The sequence below is a fragment of the Sorex araneus genome, chromosome 5 (genome assembly GCF_027595985.1).
Source record: "Sorex araneus isolate mSorAra2 chromosome 5, mSorAra2.pri, whole genome shotgun sequence".
NCBI lineage: Eukaryota > Metazoa > Chordata > Mammalia > Eulipotyphla > Soricidae > Sorex > Sorex araneus.
Genome location: NC_073306.1, coordinates 143,974,207 through 143,992,435, shown reverse-complemented (window position 1 = coordinate 143,992,435; position 18,229 = coordinate 143,974,207). Strand labels below are relative to the sequence as shown.

At 63.7% G+C, this 18,229-nt stretch overlaps 2 protein-coding genes across 4 annotated transcripts in view; both read left to right on the top strand.

Annotated features, from left to right (window-relative positions):
- The window catches only part of ZFYVE28 (zinc finger FYVE-type containing 28), a 33,405-nt gene extending 27,025 nt beyond the window's left edge, over positions 1 to 6,380 (top strand). For 2 of the 3 annotated variants that reach the window (XM_055137735.1, XM_055137734.1), the window contains exons 9-13: positions 3,022 to 3,137; positions 3,779 to 3,895; positions 4,515 to 4,619; positions 5,801 to 5,904; positions 6,176 to 6,380. In XM_055137735.1, the coding sequence (XP_054993710.1) occupies positions 3,022 to 3,137; positions 3,779 to 3,895; positions 4,515 to 4,619; positions 5,801 to 5,904; positions 6,176 to 6,307 (574 nt within the window). In that variant the 3' untranslated portion in view covers positions 6,308 to 6,380. Of the gene's footprint in view, positions 1 to 3,021; positions 3,138 to 3,778; positions 3,896 to 4,514; positions 4,620 to 5,684; positions 5,905 to 6,175 lie in introns of those variants that run through there. The other variant, XM_055137736.1, reaches the window with a different exon arrangement.
- Positions 6,381 to 8,237: 1,857 nt separating this feature from the next.
- MXD4 (MAX dimerization protein 4) lies at positions 8,238 to 17,256 on the top strand. Its single transcript, XM_055139599.1, has 6 exons — positions 8,238 to 9,300; positions 9,399 to 9,498; positions 11,193 to 11,222; positions 14,788 to 14,902; positions 15,229 to 15,388; positions 15,504 to 17,256. The coding sequence occupies exons 1-6, from the start codon at positions 9,237 to 9,239 to the stop codon at positions 15,623 to 15,625; spliced, it is 591 nt and encodes a 196-aa protein (XP_054995574.1). The 5' UTR covers positions 8,238 to 9,236; the 3' UTR covers positions 15,626 to 17,256.
- Positions 17,257 to 18,229: the final 973 nt, after the last annotated feature.

Genomic DNA, 18,229 nt, shown 5'->3' with positions numbered 1-18,229 from the left:
CACTGCGGTGTGTGGCCCGAAACCTTAAGATGAGTCCAAGAACAAGGCTATAGAGACTGTGTGGGCTTCATGCCCGCCCTGCCCAGCCCACTGCTCGTGTGGCCCCTCTTCCCACCACTAGCCCTGCCCCAAAAGATCCTCAGGGCCAGTCTGGGGACAGGGTGGGCAGTTGCATGGTCCCCAGTGTGGTGGCAGTGGGTCTCTGAGGAAGTTGCCCAGTTTTCTGGGCCTCTTGCTCTGTCTTCCCATCATGATTTTTTTTCATTCTGAGACAGGGAGGGAGATGGGGTCAGTCTCTGGCAGTGCTCAGGGGATCAGGTGGTACTGGGGTGTCACCAGGGTTGGACGCACACGAGGCAAATACCTTGCCCTGGTATCCCCTCTCAGGCCTCTGGTCACTGTGACCCTTCCCCACGGCACTGACTGAAAGGTGACGGGGATCACCCTCCCAGCTGGTCTCTCTGGTGCCCCCTCGCCCCCATGGGCTCAATCTATCCAGCGAAGACGTGCGTCCCTCAGGCAGCCTGACTTTCCGGCAGCTCATAGTATCACACAGGTGTCCCCTACCATGTAGGCTACAGGTATAACCACAGGTATAACCCATAGGTGTAACCCACAGGTATGGCCGACAGGTATAACCCACAAGTATAACCCATAGGTATGACCCACAGGTATAACCCACAGGTATGGCTCATAGGTATAGCCCAAAATTATGGCCCGCAGGTATAGCCTACAGGTATGGCACATAGGTACAACCCACAGGTATTGCCTGCAGGTATGGCACATAGGTACAACCCACAGATATTGCCCACAGGTATGGCACATAGGTACAACCCACAGGTATTGCCTGGAGGTATGGCCCACAGGTATAACCAACAGGTATGGCCCACAGGTATAACCAACAGGTATGGCCCACAGGTATAACGCGCAGGTATAATGCACAGATATGGCCCACAGGTATAACTCACAGGTGTAGCCCACAGTTATAACCCACAGTATAGCCCCCAGGTGAAGTCTGAGGTGTTCAGCAAGCGAGGAGAGCTGACTCAGTCAGAAGGTACCTGTCTAAAAAAAAATTTTTTTTTAATAAATTTAAAAAAAATTTTAATTGAGTCACTGTGAGACAGTTACAAAGCTGTTCGTGATTGGGTTTCAGGCCTACAATGATCCAACACCCATTCCTCCACCAGTGTCCATTTCCCACCACCAATAACCTCAGTTTCCCTCCTGCGACCCCCACCCCTAGCCTGCCTCTCTGGCTCTATGGCAGGCACTTTCCTTCTTTCCCTCTCTATCTCCCTCCTGTCTGAAAATTCTGCGCCTTCTCAGAGTCTGGGTGGGCGACCTGTCCCCCCACCCTGTACTTCCTGAAGCCCCAGCAGTCACACCCAGATCCTGCCACCTCGCCATGTAAGCTCCCTGACCAGCAGTTAAATGTTCTGGACTTTCGGAGCGACATCTCCAAACCCTACAATACTAACATCCCAGAAGGAGCAGACCAGGTTGGATGGGAATGTAACGTAGAAGCCAGCTAAGCTTGATTAGCAAAAACATTAACACAGAAGGCCCAGCTAACAGACAAGGACCTAATATCCCCACAGTGAGATACACTTTCACTAATTTTCTTTCACTAAATAGTTTTTGATAATTCCACTTATTAGCCATTTGATAGTAACTAGCAATATAAATTATTGTAGCTTTCTATGGGGGCAGGCTTGAGTGGTTGGGAAGACGGGGATAAAGGCAGGGGAAGGTCGCAGTGGTGGTGGGATTGGAATATTGCACGCGTGTAACAAGCGCATTATGAACTTTGTAAACCACAGTTTAAATAACAGGGGCAGAGAAGCTGCCCATGGCTGCCTCTGGGGGTCGGCCCGCACTTGCCCTGTGCATTCCCGAGGCTCCCGTGCACAGCTGAGCGACTTCCCCCGAGATGCCAGCTCTGTGGAACTCACAGATCCTGACTCTGCCTTGGTCCGGAGGACAGAAACCCAGGGGCCCGCGAGTCAGGACTATGCCACTCTGCCTGCCAGCTGCCGGGATGCGGCCTTGTCCTCGAAGCTGTGGGGTGGGCCGTGCTTGTGTCTGGCTCACCGCCCTGCTGTCATCAGAGGGTCCTATCAGTGTGGTGTGCGGTGCACAGCCAGTCCGTGTACCCCACCACAGCGCAGTGGCCCCGCCCCTAAGCTCTGGTTACTCTTCATGTCCCCAGAACCACTGCCCCTCTCCCTCAGGAGCTCTGGTGTCCCCGTCCCCAGGAAGCGGCCAGGGTCCTGACCTTGGGCTGGCCACCTTTGCACTTGGGGGTCTTCCTGCAGGAGCCCCTTGGATATGTCAGCACCTGCCCTCTCACAGGAGAAGTGACCCTTGGCCTGAGGCTGTGGCCACTGCTCCTGCCTGCCAGCCGAGACCTGACTTCCATCCTGGGGTGGAATGTTCTGGAACACACAGGGCCTGGAGATGTTCACAAGAGGTCCAGCTGTCTGCCAGGCTTGCCATGAAGTCCCCTCAGTGAAGTGGGCCCGGGTGGCCTTTGGAGGAGCACAGAGACTCGCGTCTGCTCCAAGGCCAGAGGAAGAACCAGAGGCGGACATTAAGCACCGAGGGGAGGAGGGAGGAAGGAAGGAAGAGAGGAAAAGCCCCAGAGGCTGCCTAGGGTGGTCACACAGAGAGGGAGGCCAGGGCATGGGGGGCTGCCGGCAGAAACAGCCCCGCTGTGGCAGGTGGGCTCCGCTTAGAGCCTGGTTCTGGAGGGCCAGTGAGGGCACTGGAGACTCAGAGCCACGCTCCCTGCCGTATCCTGAGGAGGTACCGCTGCAAGGCCCCGGACCATGCTCGCCGCGCTCCCTGCCTGCCTGTATCCCGGGGCGCCTGCCGCTGACCACCCCAGGCCCAGTGCAGGCGTGGGGGCAGCCTGTGGCCTGTCTGAGGATCCCTGTAGGAGGGTGCGAGAGGAACCCGGGAGGGGGTGAAGGACTGCACCTCAGCGCCCCCGCGCCCCTGCCTATCTCTCCCCTGCAGTGCTGCCACAGACAAGACAGGCCCTGAGGTGGCTCCTATGGCCACGAGAGAGAAGATCCGATCGCGGTTCCACGGCAGCCACGACCTCATCCACCGCCTGTTTGTCTGCATCTCAGGTGGGTACCGTGCCTGGGACAGACATGGGCGTGCCGGGGCAGGGGCGGGGGGCAGGTGGTGTCACCCCATTGTTGAGCAGGGACAGGTGTCGGGCCCCCTCCTGACCAGACAGCGAGACGAGGCAAATGTTTGTTTTTCAGCAGGTGTTTTCAATACTGACATGTAACGGTCTGGATGTATAGAAAGTGCTAGAAAACTTCCCCTGTTTCCTGCTGGCCTCTCCCTGCCCCAGGGCAGGGCCAGCTCTGTGTGTCCTACCCACCCGCCCCGTGCCCCTGGGGGCCTGTGGAGCAGGAAGATGCAGACCGGGAACCGGCTGGGGGCGGGAGTAGTGGGCCCTGGACACTGTTCCCAGTACAGCCCAGCAAACATACCCCATGCTTGCCCAGGGATGAAGGCAGGTGACTGACAGAACAGCTCTGGCCCAGTTCCCTCCATGAGGGGCCGTGGCTGGGCACTGGGGCAGCCTCAGAGGCCAGCCTTACGAGCACTGGCATTCCGGCTGGCCTCTCTGGACGTCTCACACTCCCTGGTCTCCTCAACTCCAGGACTTTATTTCTGTCCAAGGATTGGCTTCCAGGGGCTGGGTCTGGCCCTGAGCTCTGGCTGTACTCAGCAGCCCCCCATGGCCCCTCTGCAGGCGTGGCTGACCAGCTGCAGACCAATTATGCCAGTGACCTGAGGAGTATCCTCAAGACCCTCTTTGAGGTCATGGCCACCAAGCCAGAAACAGATGACAAGGACAAGCTAAAGAAAGGTGAGGCCTTGCTGACATCCTGCCCACCGCTAGGAATGTGGGGACACAGGATTGTCCCTGCCCTGTCCTGGTGGCCCCCAGGCCTCACTTGCCCCCCAGCCCAAAGGGAAATGCCTGAGTGTGGCCCTTTCTCCCCCCACACACACCCCACAGGCTGGAGAAAGGCCTTCCCCGGGAAGACCTCAGCTCCCCCGCTAAGGAAAGTGTGACTCACCTGTGACCATCTGTACTCCATTTCAGAAAGCACCACACATGCACACACATGCACGGTCATGCGCACGTGGGCTATGTACATGCTCACGTGTACCAAATGTGCCTACATGTGCACATAGTGTCTCACAAGCCTGCCCATGCTTTCTGGCCCTCCCTGTGGGGCCGTGCTCACCCTGTCTGGGAGGGCAGGGCATAGCCTGGCCAGGGCAGTTGCTGGCCACGCCCACGAGGGCTGCACCCCCACAGCTGCCCCTGCCACTTCCTGCCAAGACACAGGTGCCGAGGCCTCCCTGAGCAGGACCTGTGCCTTCAGCACTCTCAGTGCCCGCTGCCCTTGCTGGGTTAGGGGGGCTGACCTGTGGGCACAGCCAGGGGCAGAATGCCCCCAGTCGTCCTGCCCCTTCAGTCACACAGAGCCTGCGCAGCGCCGCACTGGAGGACTGTGCTCTGTGCCAGGAGACCTCATCATCCTCGGAGCTGGCAGCCAAGACCCGAGAAGGGGGCCTGGAAGGTGCGCGTAAGGCTGGCAGGGAGACTGGTAGGGAGGCTGGCGGGAGGCTGGTAGGGAGGCTGGCTGGTGGGGAGGCTGAGAGGCTGGTGAGGAGGTTAGTGGGGATGCTGGTGGGGAGACTGGCAGGGAGGCTGGTGAGAGGCTGGTGGGGAGGCTAGCGAAAGGTGGTGGGGAGGTTGGTGGGGATGCTGGTGAGGAGGCTGGCGAAGAGGCTGGTGGGGAGGCTGGTGGAGAGGCTGCCGGAGGCAGCACTCTGGGCTGGCGCAGGGAAGGAGCACCCAGGGCAGTGTCCGTGCCTGTGGGACGGAAGCCCAGAGGCCTGAGGTCACTGCTCTGGTCACGCCTTCCTTCGTCTTCTGGCGACCTGGGCCAGTTTCCATGACCCCCTGGGTTATAGGCTGCACCTCCCCAGCCCCCAGGAGCAGGACTGTCTGTCCCCAGACCAGGGCCCCCCCGGGAGAGGGTGGCAGCAGGGCCTTGTCTCCCTGGGCTGCCAGCCCAGACTTCACAGGAAGGCAGCCCCTGGCATGGCGGGGTGCCACCCCAGTGTGGGGGTGTTCACAGACAGGTTCTCCTCCTGATAACTAGACGGCCTGTGTAGGTAGGCAGGGGTGTGGAGAGGAGAGAGCTGGGGGGTCCTGCCAGGCTACATATGCAGACAAAGGTGCTGACATAGGCTCTGGGAGGGTGGCCATGCCCAGTGTTGCTGGCTGTGTGAGGGGCAGGAGCCCTGAGGGATCACCCAGGATGGATGGGTTGCTGGCTGGAGCCACATGGGGCCTCTGCTCAGCACAGCCGTGCCAGTCACTGTCACTCCAGTTCAGAGCAAACCTCACTTGAAGGCTCCTGGCCGGAGGTGTGGGGGGCGCGGGCAGGTGGGCAGGGCCCGAGGTGTGGGGGCCCTGGCAAGTGGGCGTGGCTGGAGGTGTGTGGACCCTGGTGAGGTGGGCGGGGCTGGAGGTGTGTGGACCCTGGGTGAGGTGGGCGGGGCTGGAGGTGTTGGGGGCTCTGGGCGGGCAAGGCTGGAGTGAACTGACCTGGAGTCCGTGGGCTCGGTGAGGACAGGCACCGCCCATGGCCGAGGAGGCCCCACGGAGCGGCACGGAGCGGGCCGGGAGCTCCGGTGCTGGGCCCCGCCTGGCGCCCCGTGACGCGTCCCCGCGTCCCCGTTGTGGTCACAGAGCCGCCCGAGTGGGTCCCGGACGAAGTCTGCGGCTTCTGCACGGCCTGCAAAGCGCCTTTCACGGTCATCCGCAGGAAGCACCACTGCCGCAGCTGCGGGAAGGTGGGCGGCGGGGCGGGGGCGCTCGGGGTGGGGGTCCCTGGGGCGCAGGGCAGACGTCCGGGGTTGGCGGAGGTCCTGGGAGTGCGGGGCGCGCGGGGCAGGGGTCCGGAGGCGCGGGGCTCACGGGGCGGGGGATGTTCCGGGGGCGTGGGGCGCGCGGGGCGGGACGGGTTCCGGGCGTGGGGCGTGCGGGGCGCTCGGGGCTGGGTTCCGGGGGGCGCGGTCCCTGGCTAGCCCCCACCCGCCCCGCGCTCACCCCCGTCTCCCGCAGATCTTCTGCTCGCGCTGCTCCCCGCACTCGGCGCCGCTTCCGCGCTACGGGCAGGTGCGGCCGGTGCGCGTGTGCACGCACTGCTACGTGTTCCACGTCACGCCCTTCTACCGCGAGCGCGCGGCGCTGTGAGCGGAGACGCGTCGGGAGATGAGCTTTATTTTCTAAACGCTGTGACGGACACATAAATCTATTTACGGACCCAGCGCTGTCGCCTCTGTGCCTGCCCCCGCGCCGCCCTGCCCAGGAGCACTCCGGGGGCCCCTCGGCGCCGCCCTGGCAGGCAGCTCACGTGCCCAGCTGCTGCTGGCTGCCTCAGTTCGTACACGCTCTGTGAGCACCCGGCGAGCCGCCCACCCTCCCCGCTCCACAGTGCGAGGGGCTGTGGGGACCACATCGTCCTGGGGGCCCAGGGCCACACTTCCTCCAGGGGCCTGCTGCAGGTCCCCGTGGCGGCCAGGGGAGCCCACCCCACTGCCCCTGCCGTCCTCCAGAGCCGGGCTCCCTGCCACAGGGAGACAACAAACCCCACTCCACATGTTCAGGGCCCAGAACGTGCGTGGGCTGTGCCGGGGGCCCTGACCTCAGACTCCAGCTGTCGCCTGAATGCCTCCAGTAGGAGCCCAGGGGGCCAAGTGGAAATTGCTGAGGCAGAGGGAGGGCCTGCCAGCTGCTTGGTGGGCATACTGAAGATTCAGTGAGGTTACCTGACCGAGTTAGGGTCTCACAGACTAAAGCAGGGCAGCTTTGGGGAGCCTCCCCACCTCAGTTCCAGGACACACCAAGGGTCCGGTGCAGGGGAGCGGACTCTGGAGGAGGCACAGTGTTGGGCTGGCCCTACCCAGAGCCTATTGACCAGGCCAGGTCCCCTCACAGAACCTGCCACCCCAGGTCCAAGAAAGGCAGGTGGGGGGTTCCAGGCTCTAAAGGGGCTGAGCCTCCTGCCTGGAAGGAGTGAGGTGGGGAGGGGTAGCAGCAGGAAGGCACCCAGAGACTGAAGGGCCAAGTGGTCCCCAAAATGAGAGAGGCTGAAGGTCTGTTGGGGGAGGAAGAGGTAAGGAGAGAGGGAGAGAGTGGGGTGGGGGTAAGGGACAGGTGGGAGGGAGAAGGGGAGAGGGGGAGAGCAGAGAAGGGAAGGAGGAGAGTGGAGAGGGAAGGAGAGGCAGAGAGGGAAGATCTAAGAGTAGTGAGGGGGAGGGGGAGGGAGAAGGAAGGGAGGGAAGTAGTAGGCACAGCCCCTCAGTTGAGAGGGCCCAGTGGGCCAAGGAAGGAAGATTGGGAAGCAGCATTCTAGAAGTTTGCTTCCCTTGGGTGACCTTAGGGCATCAAATACCCTTGTGAAACCCGGGGCAGGGGAGCAAACCAGCCTCCCCCAGATCTGAACTTGGAATCCTCTTCCTCTGCTCTGAATCCCAGAGGGGGAACTGCAAAGGGAAGGACAGAGCATCCAGGCTGAGGGGTCCCCACCCAAATCAGCTCCTGCTGGGCACTCAAATAGGGCAGGTGTAGAGGGGAGGGGCCTGGACACTGGACTGGGCTGGGCCAGGTCCCTGCTCCCAGAAGAGCAGGAAAGACGAAGTGGTGCAGATGAGGCTGTGAGGTGCCACCCCGCAAACTTGGTGGGCGCATCGCTGACCTCCACCTGTCAGCATCTGCCCCATGGGCATCCTTCCCTCAGGATCCTGCTGCAGCCCCCCCCACCCCCTCCATGCACCTTCTGCACTGTCACCCTGGAGCCGCCCCATCTGCTGGGCTTCTGGCATGCCACTGCCCCTCCTCTTCCTCCACACAGCCCAGCCCAGCGAAACATGGCCAGTGGTGTCCCCGCCTCCCCGCCACCAATGGAGGCGCAGGTGCCAGGGACCACCCCCGGGAAGCTGGGAAGACGCACCTCGCACCTCGCAATGTCTCCTGGAGAACTGGCCTTCGGCTTCCCCTGCGTGGGACGCAGAAGGCAGAGTCCCGCCGGGCTGCCAGGGACTGGGGGCAGCACCTAAGTCTCCCCCTACCGCGGGGAGGGTAGTTTGGCGGGGAGGGTAGGCCAAACTACCCTCCCCGCGAACCACAGGGGCCAGCGGTGCCAGAGGTACAGGAAGGGACCCGCTGCGCCGGGCACGGGCTCCTTCCGCTGCGCACCGGGCCGAGGTCCTCTGCCTAAACTGGGGCGCGCTGTGTCCTCATGGGCGGCTGTCCCCTCCCCCGCGACGTGTCAGGTCCAGACACCCGATCCTGCGCCCAGGGGCGCGGGATCCCTCGGATCACCCACGCCAACAACAGAGTCCAGTTTCTACACCCATCAAGGCCTCGCCGGCTCTCCCGTCCCCACATCCCCTCAGTTAGTTTCCCCACAGTTCGCCTCCGAGCGATCTGCTCTCTCCGGGCGTCGTTTCGCAGCCGCACTCGGCACCCCGACACCACGAAGCTCCGCTCTGGGGGCGCCCCTACGCGTCTCGCGGGTGCACGCGCGGTCCCCGGGTCACGACACGCGCCCAGGCACGCCCGTGGACGTCCAGCGGCCGCGCCGCGCTTCCTCTTGGCAACGCGGCCGGCGCCGCGCGCTCATTGGCTGCGTGCCGCGCGACTGACCATTGGCCCAGCGCCTACTTTACATAGACTCCCCTAGACCAATGAGCGTGCGGCACCTACTTAACATGCACGCCGCCAGCCAGTCAGCGAGGGCGGGGGCCGGGCCACCACGTGCTGTTGCTAAGCTTGCGCTTCTAAATTGTTACTAGTGCGGCCAGCCAATAGGCAGCGAGCTACGCATCTGTCAACATTCTCGGCCCCGCCCGAGCCGTTCGGTCGCTGCCCATTGGCTTGGATCCCACGCGTCGCCCGCCCCCGCGTCTCAGAACTCGCTCCCCATTGGCTGTACGGGCTGCCGCTCGCCCCTAGGTGTCAATTTGAGGGCTGGGGCGAAGGGTGGCAGCCGAGCGCAGCGCCTCTGCGTAGCCGGGAAGTGGTGCCGCCGGGCGGGCGTGCGGGGCGGGCGGCGAGCGGGGCCGGCCGAAGTGGGCCGGGCAGCGGCCGCCGCCGTCCCGGGGCGCGGCACGGGGCGAGGATGGAGCTGAACTCGCTGCTGATCCTGCTGGAGGCCGCCGAGTACCTGGAGCGCAGGGACCGAGGTAGCGCCCGCGCCCCTTTGTGCTCCGGACTGCGGGCGGGCGGGGGGCGGGCGGGACCGCGCTGGGGGCACCCGCTGACCGCGCCGTCTTGCCCGCAGAGGCCGAGCACGGGTACGCCTCGGTGCTGCCCTTCGACGGCGAGTATGCCAGGAAGAAAACAAAGGCGGCAGGCCTGGTGCGCAAGGCCCCGAACAACAGGTACCGTCCCCCGCGCCCCCGCCCCCGCCGCATCCGGCCGCACCCAACCCCCGGAGCGTCCCGCCGCCTGCGCCCGGGCCCTCGGCCCGCGCGTCCCCCGTGCGTTCCCCGCGCGCAGCCCGGGCGGTCGGCGTGGAGGAGGCGGCGCGCCCCCGGCCCCGCCCGGCCCCTCCCGCCGTCGCCATCTTCCCGCGGCCGCGCCTCCCGGCCGCTCGCGTAAACAGTGCCACGAGTACAGCCCGCGCCCCGCCCGTCCAGCGGGTGCGGGTGTCGGGCCGGCCGGTCCAGTCCCGGGCTTGTGGGTGTCGGGCCCGTCCCGTGCGCATGCCTTAGTGCCGGCGTTGGGGCTGTCCTGGTGCGCGGGGCGCGGGGCGGGGCGTTGGGTCGCCCCGTCCAGTCCCGGGGTGCGGGGTGCGGGTTTCTGGCCTGTACCGGTGAGCAGGGTACAGGTGTCGGGCCGTCCTGTGCACAGGGTGCGGGTGTCGGTTCGTCAGGTCCAGTCCCGGGCTTGTGGGTGTCGAGGCCGTCCTGTGCGCACGGCGGGGTGCGGGCGTCAGGGATGTCTTGGGGCACAGGGCGCGGGCGCATGGTGTGCGTGTCTGGACAGCTCCAGAACCCCCCAGCCCCTTCATCCAGGTGCAGGACCAGCACCCCACCCGCTTGGGGCCCCGGGCTTCCCTGTTAAATACCGTTGCGGGGGGGCCGAGCCTGGGGGTCCCATCTGGCTCAGGGGCAGCACCTTCTGGTGTAGTGACTGAGGACCTAGGGAAGCTCGGAAGGGGTGCCTGGCCTGGGTGGGGCCTGGAGTTTTGTGCTGGGGCCCAGGTAGGAGGCGCATGCAGATGGGGCGCTGGCTCCTGGATCCTCTGGACTGGCTAGCCCCGGTCTCTGCAGGGCGCAGTTTCGGGAGAGGCGAGCTTCCTGTGTACTGATATGCCCCTCACCACCAATGAGCCCCCACATTCTGTGCACTGTCCTTGCCCCATCCTTGCCACTGGGAAAACTGAGGCATGGTGAGATCTGTAAACTGATTCTGCACTCGTGGCCAGCTGGAGGACACTGGAAGTGGGACCCAGAGGGTTTTAGGGCTAGGGCAGAGCAGGGACCAAGGGTTCTGAGCTTCCCTCAGCCTTCTGTGCCCGTCCAGTCCCGGCAAGCACGGGCAGTATGTGGGACCAGGGCAGGAGTGGGGATGTCTGGCCACATGTGGCAGAGAGTGAGAGTCCTTGCCTGGGCATGTGACCCCTGGAGCCTGCTTCAGAGTCGCCTGAGGCCGCAGCAGGAGTTACTGTCCAGCACTGCCCTGCCCAGAAGGTGTGGACGAAGAGTGTGTGTGTAGTGGGGATGGCACAGTGCCCCCCAGCCCACGGGCCACAGCCTGCCCGGCCTTGTTCTCAGGAGCCACCCTGGCTGGGAAGGGGGTCTGGAGCCAGAAGGGGCACAGGGCAGTGCCCAGAGCTGCCCTGTTGCTGCCATGACCCCAGCCGGCCTTGACTTTCCCCATTGCCCTACAGGGCACACAGGTTCCCTGGGGACTGGTCCCTTTGTCCTGTGTCTCCGTGTGTGTTCCTGTGCCACATGGCACTGAGACCCCTCCCGAAGGCCAGCCTGATGGAGCTGCTCTGACTGCTGGCCCTGGCCATCTTGGGCTGCGCTTCGTGCTGGCCCCACTGACTGTCTGTCTCCTCACGCAGGTCCTCGCACAACGAGCTAGAGAAGCACAGGTGAGTGACCTGTCCTCTGCGGTGATAGCCGTGGGCCCCGGCCTTGCCTCAATCTCCGCCTGGGGTCTGAAGCTGGTGGCCCATTGTGGGGGGACACTGTGTGCTTGGGGATGTCTGAGTGCCGGGGACAGCAGCTCCTCGGTGCCAGGACACTGCCCACACCAGGCAGGCTTCTGCTCTGGGCTGGCCACGTCCCCTGTGCCCTCTGGCTCCGCCCCCTTTGTCCAGCACATGCCTTCAAGCCACTTCCGCTGCGTCTCGTCCAGGGCCATGGACAGCGCAGCCCAGTGAGATACTCTGGCCTGTGTGTCCACACGCCTGTTACCAGCGGTAAGCCTCTTGTGTGGCCTCTTGGAGGCAGGAAGGGCAGCTGGCAGCCAGGGAGGCCCTGGCCTGGCCACTGGGCTGTGGGAGTGACCTATTGGCTGCCTCCAGATGTGGGTGGGTCCAAGCTCGGGGCCAGCTCCGCGTGGCTCTGCATCCAGCCATGCAGCATCGGGGCCTCTTTGGTCAGATGGGGGTCTGTGTGTGGCAGCCGGCCTGCCGGGCTCCCTTGCCGACCTGCATTTCCCGGCCTGGTCCTAGAGGCTCCTGAGAGGCCATGGTGGGGCCCGCTGCATGGGTGGCATTCTGGAGAGACTTCTGGGGTGCCCCACAGACGCAGGGCGAAGGGGTAGGCATGGGGGCCACCCGGGTATGGCCTGCAGAGCTGAGGGGTTGTTCCTGGACCCTAGCTGCAGCCACTGTCTGTCAGGCCTCTGGGAGTCAGGGCTACACAGGTGGGGGACAGTGGGGCCACTTGAGCCCCATAGAGGGGTCTCTGTTCTTGACCAGCTTGAACTGGTGCTGATGCCCCAAGGATCTCATGTGGGGTTAGGTGTGTGGGGGGGACTCAGGTGACAGGTGCACTTGGCCATTGGCACAGGAAGTTGGAGTGCCTGGGGGGAGGGGAGGAAGGACTGAATGGGGAGGAGGAGGGGAGGGGGAGAAGAGGAGGACAGGAAAAAGAAGAGGGAGGAGGGAGCACCTGGGCGCCTGGAGGTGCTGGGGGCCTCCCCATTTGTCCCAGAGCTGTCTGCCCAGCCTGTGCCGTCACAGGAGAATCCACGATACTCACCGAGGCCTGACAGCCTGGGCCTTCCTCCCAGCGGCTTAGTGCTCAGCCCTAGACATCTCACATGCTGTCCTGGGGAGGGGGGTGGGCGTCTCTCCTCACAGCCCCCCTCAGTCTGTCTCACGGGCCAGAGGCCCCATATCAGAGGACCTGCAGGGGCACGGGCTGGCCCCGTGTCCAGAGTGTGCCCTGACTTGGGCCTCTGGGGTTTTGCCAGGTCCCAGGAAGTGAGGGTCGAAGAGAAGAAAGGCCACAGCCCAGGGGAGCAGTGGCTCCCCTGGCCCTAGCCCCCAGCCTCACTTTCTTCTGACAGCCAGGCCCTGAATCTCAGTGCCAGCAACCCGACCCTGGGTCCTGGCCCTTGGGCACACTGGGGAGGTCTGTGTGTCGGGTTGGGCTGTGGCCATCCCCAGTGGACACAGCTGCAGCAATGCCTCCAGATAGCTCTGTTCCCCAAACCCACACTTCAGAGCCCCTTCAGGAGGGTGACTCTGAAGCTCCCAGGAATTCCGGGTTCAGTCACAGGGTCCCCATTGCCAGGTTGGGGCAGCTGCTTCCCAGGGCCCTTAGAAGTCCAGGGTGGGCCGAGTGAGGTAGCAGGGGATCATTGATCTGTGGCACTATATGTGGTCCTCTGAGTCCCACCAGGAGTGGTCCCTGAGCATTGCTGGTTGTGCCTCCAAAACGGAAAATAAAAGAAATCTAGGTGGCCCTAAGCTGGGCTGTGCCCCTGCAGCCCCAGAAGCTCAGGAAGTGGGTGCTCCCAGATATCTGCAGGCACAGAGAGTGGGGCACTGCCTTGGGTATCCCTGCACTGCCAGGCTCACCACAGTCAGCTCCTAGCCTATGAGCCAGGCTGAGTGCCCAGTCCCTCTGGGCGTAGGTGCTGGGCTGTGTCAGCGGGGGGATTCTGACTACCGTGGGGCGCCCTTCTAGCATGCCGTGGGCAGCTGAGGCCACGGTAGTGTCCCTTTCCCAGTGCTTATCTTGCATTAGAGCGGCAGCTTTTGGCGGTCTACCTGCCCCTCCTAGCGGCTGTGCCCGTGCAGCGCCCCTGGCATAGCCCTCTGGCCTACACCCAGGTCCGGTCAATGTCCTCTCTGCTGGTCATGCATACATATTGTGAATGTAGCCCTGGGACCCTTGTCCCTGGGCCCACGGCCAGTTTCAGGGTGCTGTGGGAGCTCCCAGGCATCTGTGTGTGTGTGTACGCTGTGATTCGCTGTCTGTGTCTCTGCCCATTTCCACGGGAGCTCCCGGCCCAGCCTCTGTCATTTTTACATGTATCACAAAAACTCTTCACTGTGACATGTCTCTCAGCTGTTTTTTCTTTCTTGTACAATGTGTCTTTTCCTGATTGTAAAAGTAATATGTGGTTTTTTTTAGTATAGAAAACCTGGAAAGTGCCCCCAAAAGCACAAAGCCAAAGAGATAAGCGCTGCCCAGCCGCCGCCGGAGCCGCGTGCGCCGCCTCCACTGTCTCCTGTCCAGTCTGTGTGTGCGTCCGCTGTGTCCTTTCACAGACCACGCGCCTCCCTCGTCTGTGGCTGGCTCTGTACGCTGACGGGCTCACTTAACGCCCAGGCCGTGAGAATCAGCTCGGGGGGGTAGGACTCGGGGCCTCTCGCTTCTCTCCTCCTGTGGTCTGTGTTTGCTGGTGTCCCACCGTGGTCGGTCGCGCTTGTGCCGTGAGCAGCAGATGTCAGGGTTTCACTGGGCATGGCGCAGGTGGAGCAGATCTGTGGTCCTGTGGGGACACTTGGGTGAGGGGACCCGGCCATTCCCACACCGTCCCTTGGTGCCAAATGCTGGCCTGGGACAGGCACAGTGGGGACTCACTTGAGGACCCTGAGCCTCGTGGCCAAGCCTGGCCCCTCTTCGTGATGCTCAGGCCGGCCACAGTCTCTGCCCGAACCCTGGAAGGTCCCCAGGCCCGAGCGGCTCACCTGGAGAGGGCTGGCCCGTGCTGGGGACTGTGGGAAGTGTTGGTGGGGGGAGCGTGGCCGCGCAGATGTGGGGCCGGGTGGCCCACCCTCCTGCCTGCCGCCCTCCTGTGGGCCTGGGGCGGATGCTGCAGCCTCCTGAAAGCTGGACGCAGCCTGGCCCAGCCTACTCCGGGGAATGGGGCCAGCACAGATGGCCTCTGCCTGGTGTGGGGACACGGGCCCGACCCCATGGCCTTACGTTTCCCGTGGTGGCGAGGAGCATGCGCTCTGAGGCTGCTGATCCTGGGCGCAGCCACTGGTACCCTGTGCCCTCGGCCCAGTGTGAGGGGACTCAGCGCCGGCAGTGAGCCTGGGGCTCGGACTGAGGTGGCTGGCCATCACTCAGGGCCGGGGGTCCCTGGCTGCCTCGTGGGAATGTTGGTCGGGAGGCCCTGTCCCCAGCTGGCGTCCGCGCTGCCGTGCTGCCCCTGAGCCCTGCCCGCTCACCAGACTCCACTGCTTTCAGGCGAGCCAAGCTCAGGCTGTACCTGGAGCAGCTGAAGCAGCTGGTGCCGCTGGGCCCCGACAGCACCCGCCACACCACGCTGAGCCTCCTGAAACGCGCCAAGACACACATCAAGGTGAGTGGCGTCCGGGGCCCTCCTGTGGGAACATCTGCAGGGAGGGAACCAGGAGGGCCAGGGGTCATGCTGATACCTTGTGGGAAACCAGTGGGAAGGAGGCTGTCTGAGGTGAAGGTTGTAGCCGGGGGCTGGTGGGCAACCCAGGAACCCTGCCTGGGGGAGGTGCCATAGCCCATGGGGCAGGCCCCAGACCTCCTGGAACAGGGAGGAGGCACTTCAGGTATCCACCTGGGACTGGAGTTGCAGGGTTGGGCCCTGTCTGGCTAGGCTGGGGAGGGGGTGCTGCCCAGTCCCAGGGCTCATGGCCACCCCCCTACCCCCAGAAATTGGAGGAGCAGGACCGCCGGGCGCTGAGCATCAAGGAGCAGCTGCAACGGGAGCATCGCTTCCTGAAGCGGCGCCTGGAGCAGCTGTCACTGCCGGGCCTGGAGCGCGTGCGCACGGACAGCACCGGCTCGGCCCTCTCCACGGACTCTGAGCAAGGTGGGTGGGGCGGGGGCTGGGGTGCGTGTCCCGAGCTTGCATCCTTGAGGAAGGCAGTGTGACCCTCACTCTGGGGGTCCCGGGGTGTCTGACCTACTCCCTTTGTGCTGTGCAGAAGTGGACGTGGAGGGCATGGAGTTCGGCCCCGGCGAGCTGGACAGTGCCGGCAGCAGCAGTGACCTGGACGACCACTACGGCCTGCAGGGTGACTGCGGGGGACACTGCGGCTTGTCCTAGGCCAGGCCCTGCACGACCCCACAGTCCTGCCAACTCCCTGGGCCCACTGCTGTGCCATTCCGGAAGCTCCACGCTGCCTGCACCCCTCCCCGGGGCCGGCGGCAGGTCTCAGATCCCTAATCATTCCACAAGTATTAATGGATGCCAGGGGCGCTCACACCCCAGCCTGGAGCCCAGGAGGAGGCAAGCACTGCAGAAGGAGGCAGAAGGTGGTGTGGATTCCGGGACCCGCGAAGGACGGGGTTGGGTCAGGATCGGGTGAACACCGGGGTGCTGGCCAGGCCCCTCTGCCCCGCTGCTGGGCCCCCACCTGGCACCTCAGGGCTTTGTTCCCCCCTTAGGGAAGATTGCTGCTCTGCTCAGGCCGGGCTCCCCCACAGGCTCCCCAGGCATCCGCCGACTATTTTTTACAGAGAGGGAAGGCTGGGAGGCTGGGGCGCTCCCCGCCCCCTTCCCTATGAGATTTTGTACTCTATTTTCCTAGCTGTGTTGCGTCCTTGTGTGCTGAGGGGGCAGTGACCCAGCGTCTCAGGGACTCGTCCGTCTGTCCCCGTCACCCACGTGTGCCTGTGCCTGTCTGCCCATCGTGCCCACCACCAGCATCACCCCCAGCTCCCCTTACCCGCTCTCCTCGGGCTGTGGAAGGGGCCGCCTTTTCCCCTCTCCCAGGGCTGCCGGGCAGAGGGAGAGGCTCCTGCCTGGACGGCTGCAGCTCGGCAGCTAGGGCAGGGGTCCCAAGACACAGTCTTTGGCAGCTGAGCTGACTCTGACCCCAGGGATGTGACCTGGCATTCAGTGGTGCCTCTCCTGGCCACTGGTCCCTGGCACGCTCTTCCTGAGACACTCAGCAGTACTCTCAGGGGCCCCGGGTGGGGCTGCCTCCCCTTGCAGTAGGGCAGCAGGTGCCCCCCCTTAGCCCTGTGGTGGCTGGAAACAGCCCACGGGGCTCAGGCTGGGAGACTGTCCGAACATCGTGCTGAGGGCTGCATCCGCCATTGGCAGCCTGTGTACCCATGTCTTTCGGCCTTGGCCTCACCCCTATACTGGAGGCTCTCACCGACCAATCCCTGGGTCTCTGCAGTGGCCCTTTGGTGACCTTCTGGCAGCTGAGCCTTTGAGCTGCAGTACCCACTGGGCTGCCCCCTCGCCCCACCTCTAGCAGAGCCGAGCTGTGCCCCGGCCTGGTGCCAGGAGTTGCTGCCGTCTGCGCGGGCTGGCCTGCTGGAGGCCTGGCAGGGAAGAGCTGCCCTGATGCTGTGGGGTCGCAGTGGGTAACTCTCCGGGGATGGTGCCCAGGCTGCCTTCCAGGGGCACCTGGGGCCTGACTTGGGGCCTTGCGCCTCCACCCTCTTATCTGCTCTGGACAGTCCCTAGCTGCTGGGCCACCGGCTTTGCTCTGTCCACCCTCCTGTTCTCTGGGCCTGCTGACCTGGACCCCATCCCCACTGCCAGGCACAGGTCATGTCTGGGTTCCAGGGCAGGCTCTGCCAGAGAATGGGCCCCCCGGGGCCTGGTGCTGGCCACCTGGGCATGTTACAGTCCTGGCTGGAGGGGGCCACCTGCCTCCTGTCCCCGGTGGTGTCTGTGCTGTATTCTTGTCTTTGTAATATAAATACAGATTTTATACCTCACGCTCATGGCTTCGTTCTTTTTTTATTATTTTTGTCTGTTTTTTTTTTTTTTGAAGACACACCTGGTCGTGCTCAGGGCTTACTCCTCACTCTGTGTCCTGACTCGGAGCCCTGTGGGGTGCCGGGGAAGGAGCCCTTGTCAGCTGTGTGCAGGGTCAGTGTACTCTCCTCCATTTGGTCTCGGGGCCTTACTCCATCCTGTTCTCTGCTCTGCTCCCTACCTGCTTTCAGGAAGCCCCTGCTGAAACCCCACCTGCCTCCCTGGCCAGCCCCGCCCACCCGGAGCTCCTGTGGCAACCTTGCTGAGTCCTGGTTCCTCCACCAGGATGCCTGCCACAGCCAGTCACCCTTCCAGGGCCACTGCTGTTCGTGTCTTCCTCCTCCTCTGTTCTTGGCCTCTCCACTCTGGCAGCAGATGGAAAGCCACACGCAGCGGTCAGAGAGGGTTGCTGCTGTCCCTCCTCACCCACAGGCAGAGGGGCACGCAGGGCTCCGAGTGCTTTGCACCAGGACCCAGACTTGGGGCCACTGGGGAGCTCAGCAGAGACCCCGAGAAGTGCAGGGAGAGCTGGGCCAGTGTGCTGGGGCGGCCCCACGGGACAGGGTCTCTGCAGGGCAGTGTTCACGGGACTACCCTGCTCTTGCCACAGCCACATTCCACCTGCCTGAAGCTGTGTGATCCTGGGTACCCCTAGAAAATGCAGCTTCAGGGCCAAGGATGATTCTGAAGTGGTAGGACATGTCCTCTGTGTGTATGTGTGACTGTGTGTGTATACATGGGTGTGTTATTTGGGGGTGGGGGCTGGAACTCCAGACCCTGTAATTCCTACCCTCACCTACTGACAACAGATTCCTCCTGGGGGTGTGGGGTGTGGGCCATTAAGTTGCTTGAATTCCTGGGCATTCTGTTGCTTCCTGTCTACATAGCACCTGAATGTGTGTGAGCTCAGGGGCTCGCTGGCATCTGGCTAGT